Source organism: Clytia hemisphaerica, unplaced genomic scaffold (assembly GCF_902728285.1).
Source record: "Clytia hemisphaerica strain Z4C2 unplaced genomic scaffold, Clytia hemisphaerica genome assembly, whole genome shotgun sequence".
NCBI lineage: Eukaryota > Metazoa > Cnidaria > Hydrozoa > Leptothecata > Clytiidae > Clytia > Clytia hemisphaerica.
The window spans coordinates 651,402-677,112 of record NW_027103917.1 but is presented as its reverse complement, the minus strand read 5'-3'; the positions used below and the strand labels follow the sequence as shown (position 1 = coordinate 677,112).

Genomic DNA, 25,711 nt, shown 5'->3' with positions numbered 1-25,711 from the left:
AAGACCACAGAGTATACTAGGAGCTGTTAATATACTAAGATATTTCACTTGTATTAGGTAATTGTATACTAAGAGGTCGTAGTGTTCTAAAAGATCGATGTCTTAGTATATGCTAAGAATGAACGATTTTCTCAGCGACAAAGATATTTTGGGAGTTAATTTAGAAGTCTTTTCCGGTAGACCCGTTCTTTACGCTGTGATCCCTGCACAATGGTCCGATTTCGGTGTCTTTTAATGAGTAGCACCTAATTAATTGGTCATTAACAAACATGGAAACGGTAAAGTTTTCTCAGGAAACGGTGAATTTTTAGATTTAAGGATGTTCTTCCCTTTAAAGGGACATAACAGTACTTGCGAAATTTGTAAACAAACTGTATGCAGCGGATACAAAATCAAAACAAATGTCACATGTCAAAATAAAAAGTCAAACCAAATATGGCTAGTTTTTATTGTTCAATTGTTTTACAAGTTTGTTTTGGACACGTGATTTTCATTGTTCTCTTTAATGACACGTGGTTTGCGCAATGTTTACATTTTACTACTGTAATGTCCCTTTAAAAGAATAAAATTTTGTTTCGGGGTAATTTTCATTGTTGAGGGACTCCTGAAAGGTTATATGTACGTGAATTGAATGTTAAAAAGATGTTATAATGATGTTAAGTGAATTAGTTTACTAAGATTACGACTAGGTCTTAGTATGCTACGGTTAAACAGGACTGATATAGTGTAGTACACACTTTCCCTGTATCCTTTTAGCACCACAATCAGGGTGGTTACGCTGGCAAGTATTCCATGTGGCAACGGGCAAACAGTCCAAACAGAGGGGCAGACTTTATTTCGGATAGATTTATTCTACAAGTTTTTATCTTTATAAGAACATCCAACATTTTTGAAGCCTTCAGAACTTTTTTAGTTTTAAGCCTAAAAGTGTTCTTAACATGTTCTTATTTTCGCTATTTTTTGGGCTTTTTTTGTCCATTTTTCTAAGAAACCGGCTGTTTTAGAGTCGACAAAGCCTTAAAATGTTCTTAACTTGTTCTTAACATTTCGGCCATTGAAGCCGTATCTTATATTGTTTGTTCTTATAAAAAAACGTGTATTTTTCTAAGAAAAAAGTTCCAAGTTTCCTTAAAATGAGTTTTGAGATTAGATGGTATGATAATAATCTTACTCTTACTTTCTTCTTACAGGTTTTGTTTTCTTCTTCAAGTCACGTCCAGATTGTTTGATCACGTGATGAATGATGCCATTGACAACCAAGAAAGCAACAACAAACGTCCACAAAGTCAAACAGTCACTGCAACGATGTCCATTGGATTGATCTCCAAAAAGTTCTGGAGCAAGCTTTCACAGTTTCAATATAGTTATAAAAATCTACTCCAAAAGGTTTTTCTTATATTCATTATTATAGTGCGGTTATATCTTAATCGGTTTAATCTTTCCAAGATCTGATTTCAGGGGCTAAAGAAATCACGAAACTTTCTTTATTTATTTTTGCAAACCATAGTTTTGAAAAAATTTGCTTTTAAAAGATTTGCTATGAATAGAGGATGGATTGTCACATATGTTTATTATTCATGGTCAATTTTCAAAACGATGCTTTGCTTTCAGTAACAGAATCAAATGTTAGGAGAACTCTCATTGAGATTTTCTTTTTATCTTAAACTTATTATAAGAGAACTGGGTAACACTTTATTTCTTACATTTTTTTCAGCTCAGAGAAAACAACCAATCATTGATGGATCTTGAACAGGCTATTTCAGATTTGAGACTTGAAAATCAAAAACTCCACCGACAGAAACGTCAAAATGCACCAAAACTAGCTATCAAATTTGATGGACCAAAATTAGAGTTGGCAACGCCTCTAGATAATGATACACTTTCAAGTAGTGACGACAATGTAAACAAAACCTCAATTTCAACACAAACATTCGAAACAGCATTTGTAGAGTGTATGACTTGCGACGTGCTACAAAATTATTTACTGGATATTGGCTCGTGTGTTGTTTGTATTTGTGAAAATCAAAATCTACCTTCAGCAATTAACAAACATAATAAAATTCTACGAAATACAAAATTGAGCCCTAGTAATGTCAACAAATGGTCAAGCGAACTTCAAAAAGATTTGAAACGTCTGGAAAGTCTGGTCAATGAAAAAGAAGAGGAATCCAGAAAACACGAAAACGAAAATTTGGATTTACACGCGAAAATTGGACACCTCGAAAAAGTAATACATAGCCTTGAATCAGAGAAATCAAAATTTGATAGCATCAAAACTGAACTTGAAGTAAAGTGTGATTTTCATTCGAAACAGAATGAAGATTTTCAGGCTCGTGTAAAGGAGCTTGAAAAAGATTTATATAGAAAAGAAGAATCTTTGAACAAACGAAATGATCATGTTGCACAGTTAGAGGAGCAATTAAAAAATTTGACAGAAGAAATTACAAAACTGCAGTCATCGAAGCAAATTTTAGGTATGTGTCTTTTTTTAGGGCTAGCTTAACGAGCCTTTAATAGTGTTCAGTTTTATGATATGGATGTTCGCAGTTTTGTAGATAGCTTTTCTGGTAAAGTTAAACTAAGAACCCCAACTGTAGAGAATATTTATGTTCCATTAGTTCAACCTTTTGCAAATCGCTCGTTATATTTCAAATTAAATCTTGGTGATTATGGTCCGAGCATTTTTACAATTAATTTTCTGGGCAGATGATATTTCCAGTTAATAGAAAAGCTTGAGGAAGTTGAGGAGTTTCTTATCGCGTGAGATTTAATTTCGTGAGCAAAAAATTTAGCGAAATTTCTAGATTTCTTTTCACGAATAAGTGTTTTGAAAGATCTCACGTGAATCACGATCGCGAATCAGCCAAGAATTAGTTAATAGTTGACCTGTAAATACAAAAAACATACATATAATTACTTACGCTGAAAATATGATTTTGAAAATTTCTATTTCTATTTGTTATATTTATAGAGAAAAGTTTGAGTAATCTGTCAACCCAACTGGAGAGCACCAAAGGTCTCCAAGAGAAAAATAAAGATTTTAATGAGGAGCTTCAAAATTACAAAGAGAAATTCGAAAGTCTGCAAAAAGATTTCCAATCAACCATGGACGAACTGACGGAATTAAAATCGGAAAACAAAATGTTGTTAAAACATGACAAGGTGAAGTTTTTTCACAGTTCACAAAGCCTTAAAATGTTCTTTTAACTTTCTTTGAAATTTTGCCATTCCAAAAGTAAATTTAAAGAAAATCATTGTTGTTTTTCTTTAAATTTTCTTTTAACTTGTTCTTAACATTCTGGCCAGCGAAGCCCATAAGGCTTCTTATATAGTTTGTTCTTATGTGTGGTCAAAACAAAATTTTCAGAAAATGAGCTAGAACGCTAAGTAGGGAAGTTGTGTAAACCTTCAAATCAACAAATTATACGACTTTTCATGACCATTTCAAATATTCAAGCTGAGAGAAGATTATTTGCTTTTCCACAGACTTTGCAAACCAAACAATCCTCCTTACTCACACGCATCGAAAATCTTGATGAACAATGTGACTCATTACAAGCACAACTCAATGACGTCACAGATGAAAAAGAAGAAGTCGTAAAGGAAAATGAAGAATTCAGAAAGAAAATTGTTCAACTTGAGGATAAACAGAGCAGGGTGAGGATATTTGTACGCTGTATTTGCTAAATGTTTTCAATAAGTGAGTCATTCATCCCTTTTTCGCAGATATAGCTATGACGTCTGTTTTATGTACCGTGTGGGAACAACATTCAACGTGATGTCTAATTACATTTTTGCATTAAACCACATAGACTTAAGCTCGATATAAATGGAATTCCCATTTACATATTTTCCTTGACCTACCTGAACTTATACTTATTTCTCCGTCCTCAGAGCTCTTTTGATGTTCATATACTGAAAAATTTCGTTACTTTAGAACGATATCGTTATCAAACATGCGAACTCAGTTCGATCAAACGATGAAACCAGCCTCGAGAATTTTCAACAAGAAATTGAACACTTGGAAGAAGTCGTCAACCTTTTAGTCTGTTATCCAGTTATGAGCAATGATTATCAAAATGCCGAAAAGAGATACACTGAAGTGATCAACAACCGTCGTTTCCAAGGTAACCATACAACCACGATCACAATCAAAATAAAATTTTATAAGAAGGTGTTTTAGGGGAATATAGAAATACCCCCTTTATTTGATTGATATTCATGACGTAATTTTTTTAAGAAACATCCTTATTGTTGCCAGTAGAGACAAATTTTAATACCTACATTTAGATTTTATATTTTGAGTACGAAAATATGGAAACATTAAGAGAACGAGCGATGCACTCGACCTCAATATAACTCGAAAAAATGCACAGGAAATTGAATTTTGTTCGGCTTATAGAGATTCGAGTTATGGAGACTATACTGTACTTCAAAATTTGGATAATTCTTCTTTGGGTTCCTGTTAGGTAGCCATGGCAATAGCGAAGGAGATATTGTTTACGATATGGAACATCAATTGAAGGCAAACACTACTCGCATCGCCATCTTGGAAAAACAAAATCATTCATTACGTAATACGTTGGTTAAATTAGACACTGACCACGATGAGAAACAGGTAATTACCCGTTGCATTTACTTAATAGCATTTTCTTTTCACTGGGTTATATTATATTGTAAGGGAGGTCAGAATCGCACGAAGTAGTGACTGGAATCAAAATTTGCGAATAGCGGTGATAGATTGCTGGAAAGTGTACTTTGTGTGTTTTCAATTTTAAAACCTTTCGATTTTTAATGTTTAGCAAATTTCTTTCCGGACATTTTTTTGAAAGAAATATAAAACGTTTCATGATGAAGTGTTTATAAAAATCTGGAAGTCCTTCATCAAAAGCGTAAAGTAGATGTTTCCACCTATTCAGCACCTAATCGAACTCGTAATCGAATACACTTTCTCACTTTTAGAAATCCCAAGAAGTTGAGTATCACAACAACACATCACCTACGAAGAGTGAAAGGAACGCCAAGTCAGCTCCTCATCGAACCACATCTAATGCTAATAACACAGAATTTGAACCACGGCCCCCTTCACCCTCTAAAACACGCCAAAACGTGCGGCCTCGTAGTGCCGGTAGACGAAGTAAAGATGATATTCAAAGTAGATTAGCGAGTCTAGAGAAACTGAAAAACGCTGTCAAACAACCGGTAACCGAGAAAAATAGAAACAATAACTGGGTTTCTGGAGATAGCTCACATGATGATAAAATGTTGGAAAAAGAGACTTCATTCACTTGTCCTGACTGTGATAGAGAACATGTATCGAAGAGAGATTTAGATATACACAAACCCTTCTGTTTTAATCGTCAATGATAAAGATAATTTCCTCCCGAACACCTCTCAAGTCCCTTGGCATGAATTAAGGAATTTCTTTTGCTCTATAACGCTATCACATTGATAGTTAATTTTTCCTTCCTTGTCTTTAAAATTCTTATGATGAATTACTAAATCATTTAAAACGATTGACACCGTTTAAATCGATTTGGTTTTTTAGAAGAGTTGTATCAAGTGGTTTTCTTGCAAAGAGCATAGTGCAACGCTACGCTATTAATTTACTCAATACATACATATAGTAGGGGGAAATTTGAGCTTCCGAAAGCGCAAAAACTGGACAAAACAGCTGTTTCTGGCTGAAAAACACTGAAAACACTGTTTTTAAGGATTAATATCTCGAATTAGGTAAAGAAATCACCTATACTCGCAATATATCACTAATCTTAATTTTTTGAGAGCTTTCCAAAAATATACAACAGGTCTCCGTTTTCTCAAGCAATTTTAATTTTTCACCCTTATGATTTTTGCCTGAGACCGTCGTATTTGCCCAAAAATCACACCAAAGTGTCCGAAAAAAAAATTGGCACCCAAGTTATTTTGATTCCCCTACCCCTTAGCTTTCCAAAAATGTATAACAAAGTGCTTTGACTAAAAAAATCGAGCGATTTTACAAATTTCCCCCTACTAATAACAACAGTATATCCGGGACTGCGCATTTGCAAAATAAATTAAGAGCTTGCTTTACATGATCGATTTTATATCTATTAATTTACTGACGACGCGATTAATAGGTATTATTTGAATAGATGTAGAGTTTTTAAAAAGATGCTATGTGGGAGGGTAGTATGAACAGATAAAAGGAAAACATAAGAATTGATAACACAACAAACAACCAAACAACAACAACCTTTCTGTGATAATTTAAATTAATTAATTAACCGTTTCGCGGTTGCAAATAAATATTTTCCCAGTGTCAAAGTATTTATATTACACAAATGCCTCAGAACAGAAGAAGAGAACAGAAAGCCTTTCTTGGTTTTTCTCATTTTCGAATGCCTTGTAAATATACCTAAATGTAATTTAGTATTTATTATTTCAATTTGTGGATATCCCAATTTGTTTTTTCTTCAAGATTAAAAGTTTATTTTTAAATTATCATAGATTTTCGTGTACATTTGTACCGTGGCTTCTTAGTGCCATGTATAAACTACTTATACTTACGGGTTCTAAGTCGACTTAGTACTTCTAAGTCAACTTAGTAGTTCTAAGTTGTAAGTCAACTTAGAACTACTAAGTCGACTTAGAAGTGCCAAGTCGACTTAGCACTACCAAGTCGACTTAGCACTACCAAGTCGACTTAGCACTACCAAGTCGACTTAGCACTACCAAGTCGACTTAGCACTACCAAGTCGACTTAGCACTGCCAAGTTGACTTAGCACTACTAAGTCGACTTAGAACCTCTAAGTATAAGTAGTTTATACATGGCACTAATCAGCCACCGTACATTTGCCCAAAATATATACCCTATATTTAAACTAATTCTTCCAGGTTGAAAGGAATTATTCAAGTGTCATGCTAAGAAAACACATCCCTATCACATGGACTCGATAAAAATAATTTTTGACCAGTAAGGATACGAAGAACGAGCTGAATATCACGGTGGATAAATCACCTCGTCTTTTTAAGAGTGGGGATCATGAAATAATACTATTTTTCAGCAATCATATGGCACGTTCTCTAAAATATACTTCACTCGCCCAGCTGGAATAAGAGTTTTCTGTATTTTTTCAATTCAACGAATAGGAAAATTCTCACCCCACCATGCAGGGAAGATCGCTAAAACACAATTTATCCGATGGATAACTGCCTGCCTAGGTTCTCACCGGTTCAGCAACAGGGTTTGTCCCTTTCCTATTGGATAGATTTTTATAAATCGGAATTTTTGTGTTGCGTAAAAAAAAACTCGGTACAACACTAGCCTATCTATCTCTATCCCAACACACCACACACGGTGTCGAGGAAAAAGCCGGGGTCGTCTGGTACAGGCTAGCACGCACAACACATTTTTCGGAATAACTCGACAAAGTTTCATTTTTTCGACTTTTTGATAAATAACGAGATTGCTCACTGGAATTTTTTGACCCGCATTCCGCACGATCGTGTTTAATCGCCCGCGCGTTTACGCTCTATGAATTCTGTCTGCTGTATATGGGTACTGTATGCAAGAAAAAGCTCCTCTCCGCAGTCTTTTGAGACTTTAAGGAGATTGGAGAGTTTCCTTACCCCCCAGATGGAAATTCTAGTTTTACAGGCACTAGCAGGGTTTACAGCCCGTTTGCAGCAGTCCCACTAAAGAGTCCTCTGGAGTCCTGTAAATCCCCTGAGAATCGGCGATCGGCTCCCATATGTTGGAAAGGATCTAAAATCATTTGTTTAAGAAGCTAATATCTTGACAGGGTAAATAAAATTATACAGGTCATGGCAAATAAAGATAATTGTATCATTTATCATTGTTCTCTAAATATAGCAATTAGAGTGGCCGAGTGGATAAGGCGGTGATGTGATAAGCTTGTCAAAATCATTTTCGAGAGTTCGAATCCTATATGGTGCGTTGGAGTTTGTGTTATTTTGTCGGCATTGACCAAACTTTTTCTGGTTTTATTTATGAGCTCTTATTGATATTTTTGAAAATTCCCGTTATATTTTTAAGAAACAAAAATTTTCTAAGTGGCGTCACCTCAGTGCAGTTTGACTCAAGTACAGTATTTCAAAATAGATTAGGTTGGTTAGCAGGTGGAGAGTCAAGAGTCAAGATTCATGAACTTTCCCTTCTCTTGAAAATCATGTATTCAAAAACTTTCAACTAAAAAAATACATAAAAATCGACTTTCGTCTTTTTTTATTATTATCACTTTTTTCAGTACCACAAGTGAAAAGAAAAGCAGCTGAAAATGATTGACAGGCCTAAAAAATGATTGACAAGTGCGGGTTTACTCGCGCGGGTTAAAAATTCTCGTGAGCAATCTCGTTATTTATCAGAATGTTTTTTTCGACTTTGGCGCCCTTTTGATTCGATTTCAAAAAGTGGCACAAATAATCGGTTTCGTTTTCTAGATTCAGACACAAACAAGGAAACGTCCAAAAGGGCAAACAGCACAGCAGGACACTGGCAAACATCAACCAATTATCAACAAACTCAGATGTTACACAGGTTTACTTGGTTTATGTTTCACTTTAATAGAACATTAGGGAAATAATAAACTTAATTTCATCTATAATAAGTATCTGTTACTACATACTACCGGGTGCGCCACAAAAAAGTTTCTCTCTTTGAAACTAATTTTCTCGAAATCTAAAAATTTTAAAAGATCCATTTCTATTTCATTGGAAAGAAGAAAGATAGACTTAAATTTTGATGGATCATTTATTAAATTCGATTCAGTAAATCAAAAGTTACTCTCGAAAAGTGCTGAAAAACGTTAAAAATCGACCTATCAAATCAAACAGAAGCATCATTACATGATATATCAGTATTTTCGTTTCAGTCATTAAAGATGATAATTAGCTGTCTAAATGACCTTTTGTTGTGTAAAGGAAGGTTGAATTTCAATGAAATGAAGAAAATTCATCAAAAAAGGCCAAAAAATCTGGTAAAATTCATGAAAATACATCAAATACGGGTTTCGAGGTAGATCCAGCCTTACATAGACTTTATCCACTCTAGAACCAAAAATATGAGGAAAATTTCGGTAAAAGAAATTAAAGTTATTTTGTTGAAGAGTTTAAACCCTCTTGACCCTTCAGTTTCAAAATTTATGTGTTTAGTTACTGAAAAATGCTCTTTAGTTTCTGATATATGTTTGTATATCAGAGTTTAGATGCATTTGGTTTGTTTTGGTTTTATCCGGACTCTTGGTTCAGCCTCACTCTCATGTCTATATAAGGCCTCAGTTTCTTCACATGGCCCTTTTTCAGTTCTTCATTTCTTAGTGCTGACTGCTGTATTTTGCTGTTCTGTATCCTGTTCTATCTACTCTGTATACTGTATACTGTATTAAACTCTGCTTCAACATGCTTGCCGAAAGATTATGCTTCACTATACTAATGTTCTTGACCACACCACCTGGTACTCCTCCACCCACCACTGAGGGAAGTGGGACACGTAAAAAGAAATGCCCTGGCTGTCAGAGGACCCATGACGATCATACCTTTGGTCCTCCAAGCAAGAATTGTCAAGGACCAGTGTCGCCATCTCCCTCTCCTACTGATACTTCTCGTGCTGATCGTACCGAACAACGCAGACAACAACAAACTCCAAGCTCCAGGGAAAACCCTGATGCTGGGTTGTCCTCTGATCAGATCGATCAATATCGCCGCCACTTACAATTCTTGAAGGATCAAGAGAATGAACTCCTAGAATCAATTAGGAAAGATCAAGAAAATCGCGAAGAAAATGTTTTGAGGGATGAGATTAAACGTCAAACAGAAAAACTGGAACGTTTGAAAGCTTCAAGGTCCCTCTCTTCTCGTTCCGCCACTCCGCCCGTTTCTTCTCGCTCAGAGGAAACCCATTCGTCACGATCCGCCATTTTGAATCGCTCTTCGACTGACACTATGTCTACTTTGCTCCACCGTCCGCTCCTTGCTCAACCACAACAACAACAAACACAATCGCATCTCTCTGGTTCTTCGTTTGATGTTGCTGCTTCCCTTCCTCATTTGAATTCTGGTTTGGCTTCGCAAGACTCGCTCCTGGCTAACCGTCCAATCTCTCACAATGAACTGTTCCTTCGTCCAACTCGTGCAAATGATGTAACTAGAGGTAAAGCCTTACGTATAATTGACTTTGTTTCTCGAATTCGACCAGCTGAAGATGAGAAAGTTCTCTCTTATGATAACAACTGTAAGCTGGCCTTAATTTTACAAGACACAAAACCTAAATTGTCTAGTGTTACTATTGAACAGTATAATATTGCAAACCTCCGTATTTTTTATGAATTACTTTTTTCTGGGAAGCTTTCCACTCTCCTCCATGTACAGGAATACCTCTCCTATGCGATCAAGGTCTTAGAGCTGGCGACTAAGTACACATGGCAATCCGTGCTGCAGTATGATGATGAATTTCGGATTCTGCAGCACACCTATGGATTCTCATGGAGTACTGACCATAGTCACCTACATGAGGTTGTTCTTATGCCTCGCTGGGCTGCGAAGCTACCTCGTGGATTTGGGCTGGGCAATGATACTTCCACACCCAAGAGTGATTCGTCCTTTTTGTCAGGCCTTGCGGGTAACAATAAGGGTCCAGCCATCATGTCTCATCTCTCCTCCGGTTTGGAGATTTGTCGCATGTTCAATTCTCGGAAAGGATGTCAGAAGTCTCCTTGCAAGTTTGCTCATGCTTGTAACCGAAAGGTTGGTTCACAGGTTTGTGGAAAATCTCACCAAGGTTTCCTTCATCCTGTGGGCGAGGGTGGCTCTCAATGACTCCTTTCCAATAAACCTGCTCCATCTCCGCTTGACTCTGCAGTTTGGGACAAAGAACTCCTGAATGATCCGGACCGTCAATTTCTATTTGACGGGGTGGTCAATGGGTTTCAATTGCTCCCAGCAGATGCGACAATCAGCCCTGCGGAGATGGACAACTACAATTCTGCAGTTGGCCCGGGTTCCAAAGAAAAAGTTGAAGCTACTATTTTGGAGGAACTCTCAGCCGGAAATTATATTTTAGCGAATGAAAAACCTGTTATTGTCAGTGCACTTGGAGCAGTTCCAAAGCCTGATTCAGAGGATCTCCGTTTGATCCACGACTGTTCGATGCCCCACGGTTTGGGTGTCAATTCTTATATTGATATTGAGAAACAATCTTTTCAGACCCTAGACGACGCCTGTCGGTTGATAGGGGAAAATTTCTTTATCGCCAAGATAGATTTGAGACACGCGTACAGATCTGTCCCTGTCCACCCTGCTAACCATGCTGCTCTTGGTTTGAAGTGGAAATTTAGTGGGGATGAGCACTACACGTATCTAAAAGACACACGTCTCCCTTTTGGAGCACGCAGCGCTCCTGGTATATTTCATCGTTTGACCCAGAGTGTTCGGCGCATGATGCAGAGAAGAGGCTTTCCTTTGATCATTGTATATCTTGATGATTTCCTGGTCATTGGTCGGACTCAGCAGGAATGCCAAGCTGCTTTTGATACCCTTCACTCACTCCTGATATCCCTAGGTTTCACTATCAGTCCTTCTAAGCTTGTTTCACCTTGCCAGAAACTTGTGTTTCTTGGTGTTGAGATTGATACTACAACATTGACTCTCGCACTTCCTGCCAAAAAGCTAGGTGACCTGAGAGACGTTCTAATGTCTTTTCAGTCCCGAGCTCGTGCATCTAAAAGACAGTTACAACAGCTGGCTGGCCGTCTCAATTGGGCCTGCAAAGTCATCTATGGCGGCAGGACCTTCTTGCGTCGGATCTTGGACCTTATGGGTTCCTTGCATAAGCAGTCATCCAAGTGTCTGCTCAATGAGGAATTTTTTAAGGACATCTCTTGGTGGCTAGATTTTCTTGACGTTTTTAACGGTCAGTGCTCATTCCATGACATGCGACCTGTGACTAATATCCACACAGATGCCTGCAAGACAGGTATTGGAGCAGTGTTTGAGAACGACTGGTTTTATTCCAACTTGTTAATTGATGCCCCTGCTTTAGCAGGTTTGCACATCAATTACAAGGAGGCTCTTTGCATTGTGTTTGCCTTAGAACGCTGGGCTCCTTACTTGTGTAATAAGGTAGTCCATATTTACTGTGACAACACGGCTGCAGTGGGTATGCTAAACAAAGGATCATCTCGCAACCCGCTCATGATGACTTACCTCAGGCGTCTGTTCTGGTGCTCAGCCACATACAACTTTCGCCTCAAAGTTTTCCATGTCCCGGGGGTCCTGAATGTTGTTGCTGATCATGTCTCTCGGTTGCATGAACACAAACATCTTGCAGCTTTTCTCCAGTATCTTTGTAACTGTTTCGATCAGTTTGATCCTTCCGATGACATTGTCTGGCACATGTCTGAGAACTGTTTCTTTTTTCTTCTTGGTTTATATGGGTCTGGCTCATGCCTTCGCTCTGCCTGTTAGAGTTTGCGTCTTCGCTGCTGGCAGAAGTGCAGTTATATCGTGAAGCCACCTACGCTGTCAATACCCGCAAGGCCTACCGTACTCACCGAAAGGTCTATCTCCAGTTTTGTAATATGCTTAATATTTCGCCTGCTCCTGTTCAACATATTCACCTCTGTATGTATGCTGCCTACCTAGCACGATTCCTGTTGCCACAGTCTGTTTGTGTTTATTTGAATTTTGTTGGTCTTCTTCACCGGGAGATGGGTTTCCAACCCCCTCCTCGACAACTGGTTCCTGTCCTCTGTGCTCAAGGTTATTAAGCGATCTAAGGGTATCCCTCCTGTCCCCAGGCTCCCCATCACTGTGGATATCCTCTCTTTCATTCATTCCCAACTCAACCTCCTAGATAGCAAGCAGGCTTCCTTCTGGGCACTGTGTCTGGTCTCCTTTTTTGGTCTTTTCAGGAAGAGCCACCTTTTGCCTGTTTCCCAGAGGGACTTCTCGTCTAGTACCTTTCTCACTAGGTCTGATTTTTCGTTTGTTGGTTCAGGGGTGCATATCAGAGTGAGGTGGAGCAAAACCATCCAGTTTGGTCAACGTACTGTTACTATACCACTGGTTGCCATACCCTCTTCTCACCTCTGTCCGGTTTTGGCTGTGTCCCGTGCTTTTTCCCTCACCCCGGGAGCCCTTCCTTGCGATCAAGCCTTTTGTTGGAGGGATTCCCACCTTGCCTCGAATCGGGTTTTGTGTACCGGGATTTTATGTGCATCCTTCAGGCTCACCTCTCTCGTTCTGGGCTCTCACCCCGTCAATATGGGTCACACTCGTTCAGACGTGGTGGGGCCACCTTTGCTTTGGAGGCCGGGGTACCTCTTGACTCCATTGCAGTCATGGGTGATTGGAAGTCTGATGCAATGTACCTCTATTTACATATGCCCCTGTCCCAGCGCTTGCACGCCCAGCATTCTATTTCTTCCTATATTTCATCTTTACCTAACTAACACCCACATTGGATTTGGACATTTATTTTATTCTAGTTTTTATTCCTGTACATATTTGCCATGTCATTGTCTTCATTTCAAGAACTGAAAATACCATGTAGATCACACTGTGTGCCTTCCTGCCTAGTCCCCCTTTCGACCACTTGTGTTTAAGTTTCTGATATATGTTTGTATATCAGAGTTTAGATGCATTTGGTTTGTTTTGGTTTTATCCGGACTCTTGGTTCAGCCTCACTCTCATGTCTATATAAGGCCTCAGTTTCTTCACATGGCCCTTTTTCAGTTCTTCATTTCTTAGTGCTGACTGCTGTATTTTTGCTCCTCCACCCACCCCAGCATCTAGGGAGCTTCCTTTTAATTTAGCAATTTCGTTTTATTTTAAAGCCTTGTTTATTTATACCTGCCTTTTAGTACTATTACTCCTGTTTTGTCATTTTAAGCCATATACTCAATATTGTTTACATGTACTATTTACTGTTTACTGTTTTTGTCATTTTGTCACTTTTGCTGTTTTATAACTATATGTGTTTGTATGTGTTTTCTTTACGCGTATCTGTGTATTCATTTATTTTATTCTAGTTTTTATTCCTGTACATATTTGCCATGTCATTGTCTTCATTTCAAGAACTGAAAATACCATGTAGATCACACTGTGTGCCTTCCTGCCTAGTCCCCCTTTCGACCACTTGTGTTTAAATCATGTAAAGGCTATTGTGATTGCCAATTTTAAAATAAAAATTTGATAGGTCGATTTTTAACGATTTCGAGCACTTTCTGAAAGTAACTTTTTCATTCAATTGAGCATAACTTTTGATCTAATGAATCGAATTTAATTAATAAGTGACCCATCAAAATTTAAGTTTATCTTTCTTCTTTTCAATGAAATGGGAATGGCTCTTTTAAAATTTTTAGATTTTGAAAAAATTAGTTTCAAAGAGTGAAACTATTTTGTGGCGCACCCGGTAGATAGTTTCCAACTTTTGAAATTCTAATGTGGGGGACAACATTTTACATTTTTTCAAATTTTCTTTGACCAAGCCAAGCTTTTATGTTTGACTTGGTCAATCGAAGGGTGCTAGCTTGTGTTGAATATAAATTTGGGAAAGCTGTAAGACAGATATGGATATCGCATAGCCAGTCACCATCTGACCATAACCTTTTCGCCTTTCCATCCGCCATATTGAATTGTATGCAAAAATTATGGTGGCCGAATTGCCGTGGTGAAATTCCCTTAGAAATTATGCAAAATATATGCAAAAAGAAAGTATTAATATAAAACTTACATGCATAATTGGCATTATATTAAAGTGTAGTCTTGTAGAAGAAAGATTAAATTTGCTTCTTTTGAAAACTAGAAATGATTACATCTCTTAGAACAAGCACTTCAAAAAACCATAACATTAGACATAAACTCAAGCTGAAAAATCACCCGCGAAGGTACAAAAATAATCCTTATTCGGCTGACGGTAAATTATTCTCCTGGGAATAGAACCGTCAGACGATCAAATCAAAACATTGATCTGAACCCGCTGAATGTGTGACGTCATAATTACTGCTTTCAATTTGCGTTTTTTGAAAGTTTGATGTGTGTACTCCGTCTTGGTGGAATTTTTTAATGGCATGAAAACAGAATATGTGTTATGTTCAGAAACAAGAGTAAAAGCATGTGTTTTCATGACGCCATCTTGGAATATTCTAGCTCCTTCGATATACTATATACAATCCTATACGCGTACGCTACTAAATATAATACCGTTCGCGTACATAACAAATAGACATAACATCTCTCCCCCACTACAAATAGCAAGTAGATAGAGGTCAAAAATAAAGTTAAAGCTTATGCTAAACATTTCAATCTCTCCTCTAATTGGAAAAAGTTCATAAATCATAACTCATAACAGCTTCAACAAATGTCAACACTTTGAAGTTCGTAAATTGTTCTGTAAAATATCAAAACACTTCAAGTTTTTTTTTTAATGTTCATGTAAGTTCGTAATTAGATAACCACTTTGGAGCTTGTTTTACACGTTGTGGTCTTGGAATAAAAAGAGGTTCTGGGTCATTGTCCTCTTCATTGTATGGGATTGTTGCATCAGATGATGTTGAGTCGTTAACTGCAACATTCTCGTTTTCGTTGGGATTTTCTGCTGTCGGTTGAACATCAACTGTACCGGAAAAGTAGTCATCATCAGAGGAACTACAACTGTTACTAGTAGTTGTTTTGGATTTAAGATGAGTTTGCAATACTGGACGTTTGTATTGCTTCGATTGGTTGGCTGAGCGCATGATTTGCTTTGCGCCTTGCTGAATGATTAAACTGTTGCCTTTAACTTTAACAACGGTTCCTGGATTAGTGTTCCATTTAGGTGTGGTTTTATTTCTCTTGCTAGTAACATTCGTTGTGAGAACTTCATTCCCAACTTTAAATTCGTGCGGCTTTGCTTTGTGTTTGAGGTCATAGTGATGTCTGACAAGAATCTTTTTGTTTTGATCCCGTTGACAGACCAATTTGCTGGATGCGGACGGTTTCGATTTCTTGTTGTTTGGGATTTTGTCGCGAATTACTCGTCCAAACATAAGCTCGGCTGGAGTTTTGCCGGTTGTGGCATGTGGCGTGGTGCGGTAGGACAGGAGGAAGTTATCAAGTGCTTGTCTCCAGTTCTGTCCTTCTGCGATTGATGCTTGAATCGTTTTCTTAAGGTTTCGGTTGAATCGTTCAACTTCCCCGTTGGCCATCGGATGATAGGGTGTGACTTTGCGATGCTTAACATTAAATTCCTTCAATAGTTTCCGAAATTCAGTGTGTTTCCGAAATTGAGGACCGTTGTCGGTAACAATACAATCCGGTGCACCATATCTACAAAACAATTTTCTTAATTTCGTAGCAATGGACTTTGACGAAACGTTGTGAAGTAATTCCACTTCTGGGTATTTTGAATAATAATCTACACAAACGAGAAGGTTTTCACCTGTTGGGAACGGTCCAACAAGATCACATCCGAGCAGTAACCACGATTCATCTGGAATTTTTGTTGTTGCCAGCGGAGTTGGTTTGGGTAGCGGTCCAACTACTTGGCATCCATGGCATGATTTGATAAATTCTTCAACATCAGGACCCATTCCTGGCCACCATGTCTTAACACGCAATCTTTGCTTGGTACGAACGATACCCTGGTGGCCCTCGTGAGCGATTTGAATGATGTGTTGCCTTAACGATTTTGGAATGAAGATTCTGTCATTGAACATGACAACGTTGTTGACAATGGAGAAACTGTGACGCATAGTGAAGTACTGGCATTTTGGTGACATTTTATCGTTAGTGATGAAATCTATGATACTCTTGATGTCTGGGTCCCTGTGTTGCTCGTGAGCAATGGTTTCAGCTGAAACAGATTGTGGTAAGGTATGTTCATACACATAATTAACAAAATCCTCTGTCACATTACGTTTAACAGTTATATGTTTATCATGATTAGATCGTGATAAATAATCAGCTCCATTGAATTTACCCGGCTGATATACCATTTTGAAATTGTATGGCATGGCTTTGATAACAAGATTTTCAATGCGGGGTGTGATTGATTTCATTGGGGATGAGAAAATGGGTACCAGTGGTTTGTGATCAGTTTTAATAGTAAAATAAAGTCCGTAGAGGTATAATCGAAAACGTTCGAGGGCATAAGTAACTGCAAGACACTCACGTTCTAGTGGGCTATATCTTCTCTCCACTGGTGATAATGATCTACTTGCATAGCTGACTGGTCTCCATGTCCCATTCTTCTGTTTCTGCATGAGGACTGCACCAAGACCAACACAAGAAGCATCAGTTGATATTTCTGTCTCTGCATTCACATCAAAGTAAGCAAGTGTTTCACTGTCAAGTAAAAGTTCCTTCAAACTGTCGAATGTACTTTGATGAACGGAGGTCCATTCCCATGGAACGTCCTTTTTTAGTAGATTTCTCAGTGGCTCGGTGACGGTAGCAAAATTTGGGAGAAATTTGGAACAGTACGTAATCATCCCCAAGAAGCTTCGAAGTTCTTTTATGTTTGTTGGAGGTAGGAGGTTAACGATGGATCGAACTTTTTCTTCATCTGGTGATACACCAAATTGGGATAATTTGTGTCCCATGTAAAGCAGTTCTGTTTTTAGAAAGTTACACTTTTTTGGGTTAACTGTAAGATTTTTGGTGCGCAGTCTTTCGAATACTGCCTCTGTTCTTGAAATTAGCTCTTCTTCAGTTCTGCCGCCAATAATAATGTCATCTGAAATGTTTTTAACTCCTGGGAGACCAGTGAGTGCTAATTCAATTTCACGTTGGTAGATCTCTGCTGCAGATGACATTCCGAAAAGAAGGCGAGTGTACCGAAATATACCACGATGAGTAGCAAATGCTGTAAGCTCTCTGCTCGCTTTATCTAGTTCGATTTGATGATAACCTTTGTTTAGATCAAGTTTGGTGAACAGTTTACAGCCGTTGAATTCGTGCAATAACTCATCAAGAGTTGGGATTTGATACGGTTCCCGTATGATAGCAGTGTTAGCAGCTCTCATGTCTACACACAAACGTATATTGCTAGAGTTCGGCTTTGGGACGGGTACGATTGGATTGACCCATGATGGTGGATCTGATACTGGTTCAATTACACCTAACTCGAGAAGACGGTCTAGTTCTGTGTCCACTTCCTTTCGCATTAATATTGGAAGCCGTCGAGGTTTCTGTGCAACTGGTTGAATAGATGGGTCAGTCTTAATGTTCAATGAAACACCTTTTAATTTACCCAAGCCTTGAAATCGATCACTATATTCGGTAATAATGTCATTCATCTTTGAAGAATTAGCAGTAATGTTATTAACTCTTTCTGTAGTGGTAGTTGTTGCAACTGGATCAGGTCCGACACGAAGTAGGTTCAATTCAATTGACGAGTCATATCCAAGGATAGTAACGGATGGGTGAGGATTGATGATAAATCGGGCATTTGTTTCAGAGTTCCCTGCCCTGATTTTTACATAACAACATTCTTTAAATGGAATTGGAGCATTAAACGATTTAGCTTGCCCCTTGTATGGAAAACGTTTGGGTTCAAAGTTCATTTTGGTTAGAGTTTCTTGACTGATAATGTTTAAATCGCTTCCACTATCAATCAACATTTCAACTGTAATGTTATTCATTTTGATTGGAAAGATACGATGACGTTTATTTGCGGAATGCGATGGGTTGTCAATTGCTAATACGAATTCATCATCAGAGGATGAATCTTCAACTGTGATGTAACGTATCGTTGGGTTATCTTGCTGGTTAGGGTTTTGTTTTGACTGACATACTGTTTTAAGTGTCCCTTTTTGCCACAATTGAAACATGTCTTGTCTTTGGCGATTCTGCATTCAGATGCTAAGTGATCACTTCCACAACGATAACATGTTAGTTTTCTGGTAGTATGTGGTGTTTTCGATATTCTACTTTTAGGATAACGTGGTGGTCGACGGTCAGAAATTCTGTTGACGTTGTGTCTCTCATCGCATCATCGGATTCCTCCTCAACAGGTTTATTATGTTGATGCGGTTTGTCAGTGTCATATTTGACGGATTGGTGATCAGCGGTTTCTAAGACAAGAGCAATTTCTAAAACATTTGTCTAAAGATAGGTTATGTTCTTTCAATAATCGTTTCTCAATTTCTTTGAGTTGCATCCACCGATTACTTGGTCGACGATTTCATCCTGCGTATCATGAAACTCACATGTTGAAGCAAGCTGTCGGAGCCTTGACACATATTGTCCAGTTGATTCAGTGTTATTCTGTGAACAAGACCGAAATACATGACGTTCATATCGCTTGTTTTGTTTTGGTATAAAATGGTTGTCCAACTTTTTAACAGTTTTTGTGTATTCTGTAGGGTTATTTGGTATCTCAATTTCTGGTAAAGTGTTATGCAGTTCTATCATGGCTTCACCAGCGCAATGTAATAACAAAGCTTTCTTTTGATTGTCATCATTAATACCAGCAGCAATAAGGTAAACCTCAAAACTTTGTTTCCATTTTTTCCAGTTGGCACCCAGATTCGTAGGGTCACCATGGATATTGAAGCCTTTTGGTGCAGAAATATCAATTGCTTTTGCCATCTCGAAGAAATAAAAACATCCAATCTGGATCGTATGGCAGTAGAAGAAGAATAGCAGCGAAAATCCTGCTCTAGCAGCGCCAAATGTTATGTTCAGAAACAAGAGTAAAAGCATGTGTTTTCATGACGCCATCTTGGAATATTCTAGCTCCTTCGATATACAATCCTATACGCGTACGCTACTAAATATAATACCGTTCGCGTACATAACAAATAGACATAACAATATGCAATGTCTTTTTAGAACAAATTTCTAAAAGGCTATTGCTGTTCTGTAAATATTTCTTTTTGGATTAAGAAATTCCATCTTTTATTGTTCTAATGATTATAATATTTCTTTATAAGATGCTTTGTTGTCTTTTTAATCTTTGTGTAAACTTGCATAGGTTTTGCATATTTGGACATGTTCATTAAAAAAGGCAAGTCCTGTGACATGTCAAAAAGTTGGAAAAACTGTTTTTTGTTAATAAATCAATAAATATTGTCTCAAAGTCTATGAAATTTGCTGGATAATTAGGTAACATGGTAACAAAGCCCCTGAAAGGACAACATTTTCACTTTGTTTGTTAGTTTACCAAGATGGATATTAATGTAACTTTTTCTTCCCTTGACCTGGAAATGACTTTTTGAAGAATGCTGAAAATTGATTTAAATTTTCAAAGCTTAGTATGTTAACTATCACCTGTTGTTATTCGGACAGGTTTTGTTGAATGGTACAAAGATTAGGGATAAATTTGAAGTAACATAGTCAGAAAAATCATAATCTTTCAATAACTTCAAATTATAGAACATTAGAAAGTCAAAAAACTTGAACATTATCATAATAAACAAGGCATCTAAGATATTGAAATCCCTAAATGACGCTAACATTTTCATTAATTGGGGCTTTTTGGATAATTTGTAACAAAACTGTCACCTATCATTACTAGCACTTTTGGTTGCAAAAACTAGAAATTTAGGTTTGCTATCATTTAAAGCATAGACAAATATTAAACAGATATAAGTGCTTTCAAATTTTTAGATTTTTATTAATGGGACATGGTCTGGATAACATGATAACATAGATAAAAGAAAACAGAACTTCCACTCAAACACTATGGTGAGAAAACGATACGAAATATATACTAGTAATATAAAATTATGAATAACATTAGAGAATTATAAATTGTACTATAAATTCTGAAAGCCCATTCTTAAATTAGTACTATTTGGATAACAAAGTAACAAGCAGCTAGTGATAAAAGTGAAAATTTAACGAAGTTTTATCATATCGCGTTCCTCTTGCTAATCAAAAATAACCCATCACGTTACAAAATTATCCAAAAAGTGCCTATTATATCAATTTTTTGTAGCTTTTCTTTTGCGAAACTTAAGGTTTCTACTTTTAAAAACTTCTCTCTGAAGGAAACCTATGAGCTTTTAAAAGTATTATAGATATGGTGAGACATGTGAAGAGGTATGAATGACAGTTAATTATGCAAGCTTTTTCAAGGTAGCTTTTGAAAATGTTACATTATTATCCAATTCTTACCAAACAGTACTCCTTACTCTGCTAATTAATTTAAAAACATTAGGTACAATAAAAACATCAGGTTTTAACTCAAATGAAATGTTTTTTGATATCAATATCTGGATATTATGAAACAGCATATTGTGACCTTTAAGCTGTGTTACATCATTATCCAGTGGGTATTTCAACAAACCTTTCGTGTCAAAATGATATCTATTATACCCTAAATAAGTTCTATAACTCAAGATATCTATAGGTTAAGCTGCTTAGTAGATCTAGAAATCATTATCCAGCTTAACTGAAAAAGTTGGTGTTACATCATTATCCAGCACTGTAAAAAGTTCAAACTAACAAATCTTTTGTTCTTTTAAAGGGGAAAAAATTCTGTTACCAAATTATCCAAGAAGAACATTTCACCTTAACTATCAGAATAATCTGACCTTTGATAAGAAATGGTAAACCACTAAAATGGATAATCTTGTAACATAGACATCAAATGTCACAGAAACCTCAAAAACTTGCCTTTTTTAATGAACATGTCCAGATAAAAAATTGTTGATGAAACTTTCCTGCCAATTTATTTTATTTATTTTATTTATTTTTGTTAACTTGTTTTGTTAACTTTGACTTCTAACATTAAACTGTTACAAAATTGTTCTTTAACTTACTGTAATAAAACTGTAATAATTTTGTCATTTTATAGTGAACAGAGAAAAATGTCATTATATTGTGCTGATAATGCGTGTTATATACCTATCGAAGCTTCAGTTTAAAAGTTTGAAAAAAGAAATTACATGTTTACTCAGCTTTATTTTTGCTATATTGGCAATCATCCAGATCACACACCACGAATCAAGAGTTAATTATCATTGCTTGTTGTTTGGGAAGATATCAGAACGTGACCGACTTTTCGAGGAAGGATCAATTCCATTATGTTTGCTTTATGTGTTGACTCAATATTTCATGGCCTTCTCATCTTTGTTCCTTTGGTACCACACTAGAAAATTCCCAGAATTCTCATGGTAAGTATTTATCTCAAAGCTAAATTTAAAAAAAATCAAAACTGGATCAAAAATCGAAAAAAGATTTCAGGATATTTCCTTCATTTTTTTTTCTTTGAAAATTTGTATGATTGAAGAATGGTTTGGCCATGATAATCATGAAATGCGAGACAACTCTCTAATAAATTCTTGATGAAGAATCGTTTACTTTTTAAAATCAATTGTTCGGATAGAATGCACACAACCAGTACAACTTCCAGGCCAGAGTGAAATTAATATCCAATTTTCTTTCTTCAGGGCAGGCACGACACAATCAAGAATATGCTGGGCTGTCTGGTTTTTATACCTTTTATCCATGTACACCACAGTGCTTCTAGGGATACGATCAATTTGTAACAGTCTTACAACACCCATGTATATATTGTCTTATATTAATAGCCAAGTATTTTGTTGGTCACCTTCTGCGCCCGAAATGTCCCTCCCCTCATTTCAAGGGTAGATCATACACCACTTTAAAAAATCTCTGATTTGAAAACGAATTTCCAGAGAGCCAAGGTAGAAAATTTCCCCACCATTCAATTTTTTAAGAATAAAAGTCAAGTCTGTTACTCCACCAATATACACCTACCATAGCGTCAGCCCGCCCTTGAAGGTGGGGGGGGGGGCAGGGGTTACCTTAAAATATACCAATATAAAGAGGGGCTGGAAGTCTACCACTTTTTTGGGGGACCTAATGTACCTGGGGGTTAGAATCTAATCACTAAGTTTAGGGGCTGAATGCTTCAGCCAAATAGAATCAATTTTCCCTGGAACAATATTTGAAAGTATTGAAGTTCGAAATTCCCAGGGGCAGACACTTTATCTTACATAAAGGTAGAGTTGTATATATGCCCTACATACGGATGAACAGATGTTTTAAAAAACATCCATTATTCATATTCTTTTTTTTACATTCTAGTTGTGATGATAGCATGATTCTTTACATCGATTTCAAAGTGTTCAAACCGAAATATTTTGACGCTTGGTACTTTCTGCGTTTTTGGAAAAGATCAATGGTGAGCTTTTTACTGCTTTACTTCGCTGTGAGAAACTGTGTATATAATATACCCCTTACTGACTTACTTACAAGGGTTAAACTTTGTACACAGATCTCGAAACCGAAGCATTGCTTTTCTTAGAATTACTTTCATGAAACTGTTAGTTTTAAGTTTGAAAAATTTAAGCAAGTGCTGACCATTTCACAACCACGAAATTTCACCTAGTTTCACTTTTCAGTGCCTTGTTTGTTGCACATTCTGTTTTTTGAGATGAACATATACTCTCCTTTTTTGGAAAAACTTTTCTTTCAAAATCTACCCTTTCTCTTATAACGCATTTCCCCTTATGCCTTAATAACTTTGGATCTCTTTTTGTATTACAAATTTAAATTCGTTTAACTATCAATTTCTTTCTTTTTTCATTAGATATTTTCATCCCTGTGTATGGTGTCAACCATGTTATTTTGTTTCTTTAATTGGTCCAGCAAAGATGACACGATAACGCCCTCTCCGCCACAAGAGAAGTATACCATCGTGTCAGTATAAAGGAGGGGGATTTCTTATTGTTTCTACTTGACCAATAATGTGGGCTGTAATAACTTCTCTGAATGCTATCAAGCTAACCTACCATATTATGCTCTTTGGCAGGTTTGAAACGTGTATGTTTCATTGTTTTAATCGTCCTACCTGTTGTAATTGGAGCAAGACAGCCCTATATTTAAAGAGCAACTATTTAAGAAGTATTTGAAAGAAAATATTTAAAAAATGACGCTTGGATGATAACTTTTAAAATCTTTGATAATATGAGAATAGACGTTTCCTCTTGTTTGTACATACTATTTTAATCTAAATACGTTTGTAGAGTAGATTTGACGAACTAACTTCATGCCCTTTCTTTAATGAGATAAGATTTGGTGGTTTTTATGGGGACTGAAAAGTTTTGTTTTTAAATAAGAGAGATATCGTTTGCTTACTCATCAATTTTATTTTACAAGCTTTTTGATATTGAATAAACACGAATGTGGAGCAAGATTGGTCAGAAAGAGGGAAAGAAAAACATTTTATTGTTTATATCAGCATAATAAAAAAATAGCAAGACACTGTCCTGATATGAAATATGTGTCTGATATGAAACGGAAACATAAAAAATAAAACCTTTAATATGGCGGATGCGCTACTCGAAACTTTTTCTGTAGGAACTTCCATAGACCATAGAGGCTTTCTGATACTGTCATGGAGTATAGAACACATTTTTTAAATAATATCTTGGCTACGTTGGCCATCCGCTGTTATGATCTAAGCTAAGTTAAAGTAGTTTTAATTGGAATAGTTTTTATATTTAATGTAGTTAAACTGGGTTGCTTTAGCTGTATGATATTTTTTTTAGAAATGAGATGATTTAAAGATTAAGTATAAATTTTGACATAATTTATTTAGGTTAGGTCGGATTCTTTATGTAATTTTACTTTTTTTTCTGTTATTCATGTTTTCTCGTTATTTCCGACTATTACATTCACACATTTAATTTTTAATTTTTTATAGAATAATTTCATTTACTTCATTCTGAATTCCTTAACGTACTATAATTTTTGCGGTTTGGAATTTTTCAGACGAATTTCTGTAATTGTAAATTTGATTCACTTTCAGCTTTAACTTGCACCCTTTTACCCCAAAATCGAGAAAACCGTAAGAAATGATTCCATCGGAAATTGTTTCTCCTAAGATTTTTTGCATTTGATTATTGTGTGTTTTGTTTAATATTTCTTTTTTTGCGAAAGCCAAAGTGCAATTCTTGATGCTATACCTACGGAAACATTTTGAAAAACAGACTATATCAACAGTTTTATAACTTACATTTCAAAATTGGTGGCTAAATCTGTCTTTTTAAGTTTGTTTTCTCACAAGATATTATTGCTGTCAAGATTAATGTAATGTAATAAAAATCTAAGATAATTTGCCTTGCCTTTAGAAATGAAAAACGATCCCAAAACCAGCGCCCTTTGTAGATAGATAGCATTTTCTTGAATTCTGAGTTTGTTGGAAATTACAATTGTTTCTCATCAATCTCTAATTCCGTAGTCAATCATCTGATAAAAATTTTCCTTTCTTGGGGAACTTTCCGATCAATCCTGGTTAACCGGATAGGAATAGCAGAAAGGTCCACTTCTAGTAGTAGTAGGATGTTATCCCGGGAATCAGAAAATATTGCGGTTGTTCTATAACCGTATAATATAGTTTCGTTTTTTTTTATAACAATTGTTTCGTTTTTTATAGTGAACATAATGTTTTTACAACTATTTGGTTTGGAAAAGATATCTGACTTTTTTAGAAATTCACGAAATTTTTAATGTCTCCATTGTCTTGTACTGTAGGATAGATATTCCTATACATTAAGACCGCATAGTATTATGTCGGACATAATTTGGTACAAAAGAAATTTTCCTGCAAAATTTTTAAAAATTCGAAGTAGTTTTAAAGTGTGTTAAGCCTATTCATACTACAACCAGTGCCATAACATATTGGCAATTTTCAGCAATTTTGGCTATTTTATCATTTTTCGAAAATTAAAGTTCGAGCGAGAATGTCAATTTCGG

The 25,711-nt window shown here is 36.4% G+C and overlaps 2 protein-coding genes across 2 annotated transcripts; both read left to right on the top strand.

Annotated features, from left to right (window-relative positions):
- The first annotated feature begins 269 nt into the window (after positions 1 to 269).
- On the top strand, positions 270 to 5,955 carry LOC136809500 (coiled-coil domain-containing protein 157-like). Its single transcript, XM_067066039.1, has 9 exons — positions 270 to 278; positions 757 to 785; positions 1,191 to 1,386; positions 1,715 to 2,474; positions 2,972 to 3,162; positions 3,487 to 3,657; positions 3,938 to 4,127; positions 4,470 to 4,618; positions 4,963 to 5,955. Exons 1-9 carry the CDS (start codon positions 270 to 272, stop codon positions 5,365 to 5,367), a joined length of 2,100 nt encoding a protein of 699 aa, XP_066922140.1. The 3' UTR covers positions 5,368 to 5,955.
- A 15,795-nt stretch (positions 5,956 to 21,750) lies between these two features.
- LOC136809324 (uncharacterized) lies at positions 21,751 to 25,458 on the top strand. Its single transcript, XM_067065842.1, has 4 exons — positions 21,751 to 22,101; positions 22,378 to 22,494; positions 23,039 to 23,135; positions 23,544 to 25,458. Exons 1-4 carry the CDS (start codon positions 21,818 to 21,820, stop codon positions 23,661 to 23,663), a joined length of 618 nt encoding a protein of 205 aa, XP_066921943.1. The 5' UTR covers positions 21,751 to 21,817; the 3' UTR covers positions 23,664 to 25,458.
- Positions 25,459 to 25,711: the final 253 nt, after the last annotated feature.